Source organism: Montipora capricornis, chromosome 6 (assembly GCF_036669925.1).
Source record: "Montipora capricornis isolate CH-2021 chromosome 6, ASM3666992v2, whole genome shotgun sequence".
Lineage (NCBI taxonomy): Eukaryota > Metazoa > Cnidaria > Anthozoa > Scleractinia > Acroporidae > Montipora > Montipora capricornis.
In genome coordinates this window covers 447,501-457,500 of record NC_090888.1, presented here as the reverse complement: position 1 = coordinate 457,500, position 10,000 = coordinate 447,501, and the positions used below count along the sequence as shown (strand labels likewise).

General features: G+C 40.5%; 1 protein-coding gene across 3 annotated transcripts in view; it reads right to left on the bottom strand.

Annotated features, from left to right (window-relative positions):
* Positions 1-10,000, bottom strand: part of LOC138051112 (chymotrypsinogen A-like) — a 20,618-nt gene that overhangs the window by 2,804 nt on the left and 7,814 nt on the right. The window contains exons 5-7 of one of the 3 annotated variants that reach the window (XR_011132731.1): positions 7,982-8,135; positions 6,792-6,821; positions 4,717-4,826 (exon numbers count right to left, since the gene is read on the bottom strand). Coding sequence is in view for 1 of the 3 variants with exons in the window: in XM_068897257.1 (XP_068753358.1) it covers positions 6,814-6,821; positions 7,982-8,135 (162 nt within the window). In the remaining 2 variants the exon portion in view is untranslated. Of the gene's footprint in view, positions 1-4,659; positions 4,827-6,791; positions 6,822-7,968; positions 8,136-10,000 lie in introns of those variants that run through there. The other 2 variants (XM_068897257.1, XR_011132730.1) reach the window with 2 other exon arrangements.

Here is a 10,000-nt window from a genome sequence, read left to right as displayed (position 1 = left end):
AAAAAAGTCTTAAAGATTGGATTTAACAATATCTAGAGAGTTTTCTGTTTTAAGATCTGGTGGCAAAGTGTTCCATAATTCAGGCCCGGCCACAGAAATGCTCTATCCCCGTAGGTTTTTGATTTCGTGCGAGGGACTGCTAATAATCCTTTTCCTGTGGAACGTAAGCTGCAAGAGGTGTTATAATCCGAGACGAGATCAGACATGTACTTTGGAGCTAACCCATTTTTTTACTTTGTAAATGAGTAGTAAAATTTCATACTGGATGTGGGCACGTACGAGTAGCTAATGAAGGCTATTCAGGATGTCACTGATGTGGTCTTCTTTTTTGAGTCTTGCAACAACTGTGTCGCCTAGGCCCGCGGCAGCATTCAAAACACGTTGTAGTTTTTTAACTTCAATTTCGGGAGGCCAAAGAGCAAGCCGTTACACTGATCTAATCGTGTGGTAACAAAAGCGCGAACTAGCTTTCCATCTTGAGATTGATCGAGATAGTTCGTAATCTTGCTGATGTTACTTAGTGCCATAAAAGACGCTTTGCAGATGTTGTTAATGTGCTGCTTGAAAGAAAGACAAGAGTCAAAACACCACTCCCAGGTTACGAGCCTCATATTTAGGCTTGACAGTTAAACCTCCGATGACATTCTCAAGTTTGGGAGAAATAGATCGAGAAAACTTCGAGTGAATGTGCGGAATTTCAGTCTTTCCATCGTTCAAGACGAGCTTGAAGTCCTTTAAACAGACCTCAAGATCAACGGTTCCTGCGTCATGCTGTTGCTTGTCGATAATAATGTAAAGCTGAGTGTCGTCTGCGTATATCATGGCAGAGATGCCATGAGACGAAAAAATGTCCTCAAGTTCTGCGACGTACAGACAGAAAAGGATGGGACCAAGAAACAAGCCATGAGGAACATCAGATTCTAGAGGACATGGATCTGATAGTTTGCCCCCAATGCTGATACGGTGGGTGCGGCTGTGAAGGTACGAGTTAAGCCACAAGTTCACAGTTACAGAAAAACCAAACCGCTTCTCCAGACGTTGAAGAAGTAGGAAGTGATCAATGGTATCGAAGGCTAAGGGAAAATCGATAAGAATCAGCAATGCCTCATTACCATCATCGACATCTCTAAGGAGATCGTTGTGTACCCAGAGTAGGGTCTTTTCAGTGCTTGTGATAGCGGTGGTAGGCTGATTGCAGTATAGGGTATAGGTCATTCAAGTGAAGATGGGACAGAAGTTGAGGGATAACGGCGCGTTCAAGAACCTTGGATACAAATGGAAGATTAGATACAGGCCTGTAGTTGCCAAGGATATTCGGGTCGAGATTAGGCTTCTTGATGATTGGTGTGACCAGGGCAGACTTAATAGCATCAGGAATATGTCCAGACGCTAATGAACTGCTGATGATTTCCAGGATGGTTGGGAGCAGCACATCAATGCATTCTTTAAGTAGTAAGATAGTAGGTATAGAATCGAGGGTGCAGGATTTAGTAGGAGAATTAACATTGATAGAATGAATTTCATCAGAGTTTAAGAGAGTAAACTCAGTCAATCGTTCAGGGCAATCCAATTCAGGAGGACGAAATAAAAGCCCACAGTCAGTAGTTGAAGAAGAGTTCCTAAGGTTACCAACTTTGGTCTTGAAAGATTTGGCAAAGGTAGATGGAAGATCATTTTTGTCGATGTTTGTAGGAAGGATCTGAGGCTTCTTACTATTACCCGGCTTGTCGACATCCTCAAACAGAGCTTTCTGATCAAGGGTTTTCAGCTTGTTATTGTGATAGGAAATTTTAGTGTCAGTGAGGAGACGATGATATGCAGCACAGTGATCGTGATATAACTGACGATCAACTTCTCAAGTGCCATTTACGTTCCAGACGGCGCCTCACAAGTTTAGCTTCTCTCAGAGCATCAGTAAACCAGGGAGCGTGAGGACGAGGAGTAACAAGACGCCTACTCTGAGGAGCATGTAAGTCCAAATGATCACGAAGAACGATACTGATGATACTGAAGAGCTGGTTCAGACATAAGATTAGCCATCAAAGATGAAGAAGCTATTGATTCTTTGAAATGATCAGTGTTAATCCTACGTAGATTACGATGGTTCACGAGTACCCGTGCTGGTCTAGGCGTTAGGATCGAAAGGTGGCAAACAACCAGAGCGTGGCCAGAAGACAACTCCAACGACGGTGATGACTGATTAGCCATAAGGTTAGTAATTTAGTGTTGAGTAGATCGAGAATGTGGCTACGTCTATGGGTAGACTTTGCAATATGCTGCTGGAGGCCAAACGAGTGCAGTAGATTGAGGAATGCAGAAGCATCACGGTCACTCTGAACATTATCCACGTGAAATTAAATTGCCAGATGAAATAATTAGACTCCAGGAATGTCGAAAATTCTTTAAAGAAGAGGGGCGTAGATAGTTCCGCTTGGACGGAGGAGGTCGGTAAATAGCAACCAATCGAAGATGGATAGAACCAGAAGAAAGTTGGAGATGCGAATGTTTTCCATCGAATTAAATGATTGAGAGACGCAATTGATATGATATACCTTCCTTGCTATGATACAGACACCACCGCCACGGGTAGATCTAGGCTGATGAATAATCTGATGGTCAGGCAGTGAGTTATATATGTAAGAGATTATAGAATCTCGGCAATCTCCTTTAAGTCACGTTTCATTAATCACCAGGAGCAAGGATGGCACAGTTGGTTAGTGCGCGGCATTGGTGCTAGAGGTCCTGAGTTCGATTCCCGGATCTCGCATCCTTACTTCGACTTCTTTCCTTTCGTGTAGCTAAGTAGCTTTAAATACCCGTAAAACGGAGCACTGATGGAGAGGGGGGAGTAAAATGAGTGCACCGTCGACCTCAGCTTTGTCAGTTGAATTACTGTTACGCGTTATCGACGTTAAATATGGTTGCTTTACTTTAATTTACCATAATCAGTCATATTAGCTGATATTCCTTGCTAAAATAGTGTAGCAGAGCACTGCAGTTTTCCTTGACAATGATCGAGCGTTCCATAGAGCGAATGTAGAATCTGTTACGGGAGCCCTTTTAGGCTTTTCAAGTTCCATCGACAATAGATTGTGCGAGTTCACACCTCGAAAATTTAAGGTCGATCCTTCAATGCGTAACAATTGTTTGAATAGGATTCTTTCTGTTAATTTCGCTCTGAATCACTTTTTTCCCTGCTCTTTTGTCTTTTCGTATGACGAGGCGAGAGTTGCGTGACGCCCCAATAACGGCTGCGAAGGAGACTACTGTTTACGACGAATTATAGATTGCATGCATATCAGTGTCTTAGATGGTAGATCGCAAGCAACACAAATTGGCCTGCATATTTTTTAAAAGCCGAAATAATTTTCAGCGTATTTGAAAGTTCGTGGCCCGATGATCTTGCAAAATGTTTCATGAAGTTTAAATTCTGTATTTTTGCCGATGATACGAATTTACTTTATGCTAATACCGTTAAACTCCGAAAATAAGCCCCGGGGCTTATATTTTTCAAAGGCCCTTTTTGAGGGGCTTATTTTTGGAGGGGCTCATCTACGGAGGGAAATTTGCGTTTCCAAATCGATTGGGCTAGCCTTATAGTTGGAGGTAAATTTACTGTTTTTGCTTTGTTTTGCTTCGTATTAACTAACCCTAACCCTAAGGGCAATTTTCCAAATACAAGCTCCCGGGGAAGGAGGGGGGGGGGGGGGGTGGGACTGTTACGATAGTTGAGAAAGTTGTTAAAGAAGAACTTTGTCATGTACGCGACTGTCTTATCGCCAACGGCAATACATGGTATAATAATGAAACAGATTACAAGAAGTGAGAATGTATTAATTCTACGAGCTTTCTCCCGCGAGCTTACCTCGACCATTCATAACGAGGCTCGACTAAATCTCGTCCACAGAATTCACTGTCTCAACACTGCAAAAGCCATGGGAGATCTGGGTACGAGATTACGCTGGACTCACACAGAAGAGACTGTCTAGCAGTCTAATTGCAGAAATATAAATTGACCTTTTTCATTTTTTTTCCATCGTTTCGTGCTGTCTCTTTTTTAATTCTTTATTTATCTATTCACCTACTTATTTAATTATTTATTCAGTAAGTTTTGAGCTGTATTTAAACATTTTTCGTAATAAACATTCCTGTGTGGTCCTGTACGCAGTAATTTCAGTTGCTATAATAGTCCAGGCAGGTCCACCTCAACAGAAATTATATCTTTTATCTACGGACCAGTGTGGTTAATTGTTGTTATGTATTCGAAAAATATAAATACCTGGTGGAATTCTATGGAAGAAGTAAGGTTGGCAAAGACTCTTGAATGGGCAAATGGCACACAAAGTAAACTATGTGATTTTATTCGTTGGGATTTGAAAGTAAGAAAGGTCCCTTGGCTAATTAGCAAAGATACGATTATAACAATTGGAAGCAATCACGTTCTCGCGTTTCAACCTCTCAACACCACAAAGTATATTTTGCCTTTTCTTCCGACATTTCCCTTTTAATCGACCACACCGAATAACAAATTAGTTAAGGACAAAACTTGGGATCATTGTTCTCACGACCAACCTTGAGAGGCAGGGTGCTCGTACGAAGATTCCATAAGGGTAGTTAAAATTAGGCAAGGAAAAGTAAACTGAACAGGACCAAAAAGGGTGACATGACATGAAGATTTTATTCTTCATCAGGATGATATGAATCTATGACATCAACCTGTAGTTTTCAACAGAGTCGACATGTCCTCTTGCAATTGTCTCTAACGTAACGGTTATTCCAGCAGTACATACTCCATATAAAACAACGACTATCGTTGTCTCCACAAACTAAAATGGGCAAAAGAAATTTTAGAAAAATCAGTTGCAGCTGCTTTAAAGCAGCCTAAGACTTTCTTTTTCCATTGTTGTCGTTAGAGCTAATGATCAATATTTAAAAGCTACATAAATAAGCTCGTCGAATCTGTCAAACTGCAAAACTAACCCTAACCCTATAAAATCAATAAGATGGCATTATGAACTACACTGGCAAAATCTATGGGATGACCTTCAAAGTTTCCTGAACTCTGATTATGAAGAGTTATAAGTTGGCGTGCTCACTGGCTAACAATAAGCTGATTTCATTGCATCAGGATAACTGTGAATTTCCTTCCACTCAAGTGAAGGATGAGTCCTTACCATGATTGAGGTTTACGGGTTTAGGCTATAATTGCGATACAAATATATAACATGGAGTCTTCATTAGAACTTTAGCAGGAATAACTTATTCCAAAAAAAAGGTAATTACACGTTCACTCGACTAACATGAGGATGCCTATATACCGAGCCAGGATTCGAGCCAGGACTCGAGCCAGGATTCGAGCCAGGACTTCGAGCCAGGACTCTAGCCAGGACTCGAGCCAGGACTCGACGATATTTCGCTTTCCCGTCATTTTCAACTCCTGCAAGTCACATAACTTATTTAGGGGCACCTTTTTAGTCAGAAATGGTATATTAATGGGTAAGGAGTTGCGACTAATCTCAGACCCTCCCCTTATAAAACCGAGTAACGCCCTCTTTCCCTGTGGCGTCTTACAAGACCAAAAGGAAGTGGACAACCATCCAATTCAAGAGGCAACTTTCAATGCTGACCTCCATCACCATTTGTAAACATCGGTTCCCGTTACCGAAAAAGTGCCGCGCAGGCCGGCCTGAGAGTGAAATGAACGACGGTTTTGAAAAAATGGAACACGAATTTCCGTTTGGAACATTCTATCGAGAAAAACAAGGGCTACCTTTTGCAGATGTCCCGTTGTTCCCAGCTGGAGCGACCCAAAAAGGCATGTTCCACTCACTTTTCAAAGGAGTTTTCAGAAAACTATTGTCAATGGTAAACAATCGCAGTCTCGTTTTCCGGCCCTCTAGTTCGCCCAAAGGAAGACCTACTATCTCCTTTCAATGTTTGCAAACAAACACATCACAAATTGCTGGTTTTCTAACTTGCTCGTTATCCACATTTTTCAACACTCGACGAAAGTACTGGACAAATACAGAAAAGGATCTTCGAAACACTCAAACTTTCCACCTGACTAGCTGGTAAAAAAAGATCGCACATTCCCTATAAAAACGGTCGACTCCGTATCGTGGAAATGTCATTAAACTGACCCATGTAATCACTCATAATAAGTAATAATTATTTCTATTTGTTTCGAAATTTATTACTTGTTTATTAATTTTTTGGCTGACAAAAAATTAGAAAAGTCCTAACTGGAGTCCTGGCTCGAAGTCCTGGCTCGAATCCTGGCTCGAGTCCTGGCTTGAGTCCTAGCTCGAAGTCCTGGCTCGAATCCTGGCTTTGATGTTAGTTTATCTCGACTAACATCGTCCGTCAAATAAAGCCACCTCGTTTTGTAAAGTCCAGGTAAAACGTGAACCGACTTAGTTATCATCACCTTTCGCTCGTGAGTCTTCTTGCAAAGGTGACTACATTACTTCTCACCAATAAAACTAAGACCAGACAAGGCAAGAAGTGCGAAAATCAAGACAAGACAACATCCTTTATTTAAGCACTATTCTTTATTCAACCTAAGTTTTTTCGTTAGGAACTTGCCCATTGAATCATTTTCCTAAACCGTCTATCTTTTCAAAAAGTTGGGCGTTGATTTTCACACACAAAAAATACTGATACAGGAATAAGTTTTATTGGGTGAAAAGCAAAGATGAGAAGTACTCACAAACCTGGTTGATTGGTTCTTTAAACAAATTTGATTTTTGATAAAAAAGGAGAATAGGAAATCGAAACTCTTTTTTACTCACGTCCTCCTCCATCTCCTCCTCCTCACGACCCTGTGCGAAAAAAAGATAACAATTTAAAATGTAAATAATCTGTCTCACAGAAAATATATTATTTTATGGCTAAATAGTAAATCCGAGAGTTCTTATTGGTTCTTCCTCAGTCGAGTTTTTGCCATAAGAACGGCAATCCGTCGAAACGGTTTAAGCAGTGTATTCTTTGGTTGGGAAAGTCAGCAAATTCATAAGATCATTCCAAGTTTGCGACCGAAACTGCGTAAGCCCAAACCTTAACACCAGCGATATGCATAACTAAGGTCACAAAATGGGCTGCCGCCATGGCAAGAATTTCATTTCCAGGTCCATTAAAAACTGATTCACCCCTTTTCTAAAATAATCAAAAGTTATGCAGTCAGTTCCTAACGAGCTTATGAAAAACTTATGCTGGTATGGTTATCCTTGGAGTTCAAGTGAGTGCCATTTTGCGTCTTTCGTAACTTCATTTAAACAAAATGTCATTCAGATAGGGAGTTTAATTTCCCATATTGACTGAATGCAATAATGACCGCATATATCTTTTCCTTTCAATTTTACACGTGCAAACGAGGCTACTAAGGTCACTTAGGACAAAGATGAAAGACAAATTTATTGGCAGCCATTTTTGCATTCTATTAAAAGAAATACTCAAATGCACTTTACAACAATTAGAAGCAAAACATGCTGAGCTCCCCCAGCCCCTCCCCAAATGATAGGAGGCAACCAGTTGACTATCAATTTGAATTCAGGAAACAGAAATCCAGCCAGTGGTCAGAGGGTGACTTAAGGCCGGAGTCTATAAAAATCCATCGCCGTCACCACTGAGCCAGTAGGAAGCTTTACCAGGCGCTGACGCGCGAAACGTTCACTTCCGGTGTCCATCTGTGGCTCAAAAACTTCGCGTACTTAAGATCGCTACCGTGCTACAACGCCTTTGCGCCGTCTGTTCTCTAATAAAGCCGAATTTTTGAGATGTTTAAAGAAATATGTTACCGCTTCAATGATCTTTCGACGACAAAATTAACAAGTCTTAAGTGTTCTTATACGTAGTTTTAAATGGCGCCTACCAATAAAAGGCACAAGCAAAAACATTACGTGCCGTCCGTGACTATTCGCCGCATTTTTACCCCTTTTACCCATTTTAATGACGTAAATGAAAATGCACAAACGCAGGTAACCTGACATCTTGCTTTCTATCCATCCAATGAAGCTGCTCACTCTAGCAAACACGGAGTAGTGATCGGTTCGACACCTTGAGTGTCCCCAGCTCACAGCACCACGTAATACAAATTTTCCTCCTTCATTGCAAACGAATGGACCGCCACTATCTCCCTGTAAGAATTAAGGTGCAATAAAAGAACAATGTAGAGTTTTGAATGGTTCACGATAATGTTAGCTTGGCGTGTCCAGCCATCCTTTAATTCCCCCGGAAGATAAATTTCAATTTACTCTTACAAGTGACTGTATAGCCCTAACTGCAACAAGATTGAAGGCTCCAGTCCTTCCCGTTCGCCAGGTAGTGAGTTCTTTCAAGTCTATCACATGGGAACGACATGAAAACCAGGCTGTCGTAATGACTCTCTCATATATATATATATATATATATATAGTTTGTGTAGAAAGAGTAAACAGCGAACTTCTTCCGTGGCCAAAACTCTTTAATAAACGTTTCGCCCTTCGGGCTTCCTCAGTATAGAGTGTACAGGGTTAAAAATACTCTTTCTCCACAAACTACAATTTTCGAGTGCAAGCGTGTAGTATCCTTTGGATCCTTCTTCCAAGCGGCATAACCGTTGGTAAGCCAATCTTCATTCAAACATTATATATATATATATATATATATATATATATATATATATATATATATATATAATATAAGTAGAATGATAAAGATTGAGTATCCACGGTGATGCCACTTGCGAGGAGGATCCAAAAGGATACAAAACGTCTTGACTCAGATAAGTTAATAGGAAGAATGAAAAAATGAGTCGCTGGCGAACTTCTCACAGGTCTGGTATATTATAATTTCGTGTAAACGTTTCGCCCTTCGGGCTTCTTCAGTACACGCTAAAAACTAAAAACTAAAAATACCTGGTACAACTGAACTTGCGCTATTTATACAAAACTATGAACCAAAAGGTGTAAAATGTTTAAAATTACAAAAAATTATAAAAAATCACAATAATATGTAATGTAATACGCGCGGTTGGAATAAATCGAGTGGACAATACGTGAGATAAGAAATAGTTAGCTCTATTCCGAAAAAGGCGTTAATCACCAGACATCGAAACTAATAATTTAAAATAAACAACAGGACTTAGTAAATCATGCAATCAGGTGGCGAAATGATGAGCCCAGGGCCCCTAAGAAGTAATGGAATCCCTGAACAGGGCCTGTGAGAATGCTCACCCAAGGCATGTGAGAATGCTCACCCAAGGCATTGCACTAAGGCAATCCCATTTGGAGTTGCCACCCGGATTCGCAGAAACTGTTCAACCATTGAAAAATTTGACCAACGTAGTGAAGAATACCAGACATATCTCGTTGAGAGAGGTTATAATCCAGCGGAAGTCAATAAGCAATTTTTAAGGGCAAAAGATCTACCCAGGGAGGACTTACTCGCCTCGAAACCGAAAGACAAAAAAATCGTCTTTCCTCTGGTAGTCGACTACAACCCTCATCTACCAAACATCAGCAAAATCATCAAATCATTTAGTCATCTTATTTATGAATCGCCATTGCTATCCCAGATTTTCCCAAAGGGGTCAATTATTCCTTCTTATCGAAGACCCAAAAGAGATTCTAGCAAGGCCTAAAAAACCCATTACAGCAATAACACTCCCGTAGGATGTTTTAAATGTAAGAACAAATGTGATCTATGCAAACATTATCTTGTTGAAAATAAGATCTTTCACAGCGCATGTACAGGCCGTTTTTACTCCATTAGACAGAATGTACACTGTAGGTCGAAGAATGTCATCTATTTAGTCACCTGTAAAACATGCAAGATTCAATACGTAGGTTCAACATCGAATGAATTCAAGGTCAGATTTCGTAATCACAAATCGGCTATGTTGACCAACAAGGCCACGTGTGAATTGGCCGTCCATTTCAATAGAAAAGAACATCACATGTCTGACTTTGAGTTCATTGTTATTGAAAAACTTGTTAATGACACTACTGATGATATGGACAAG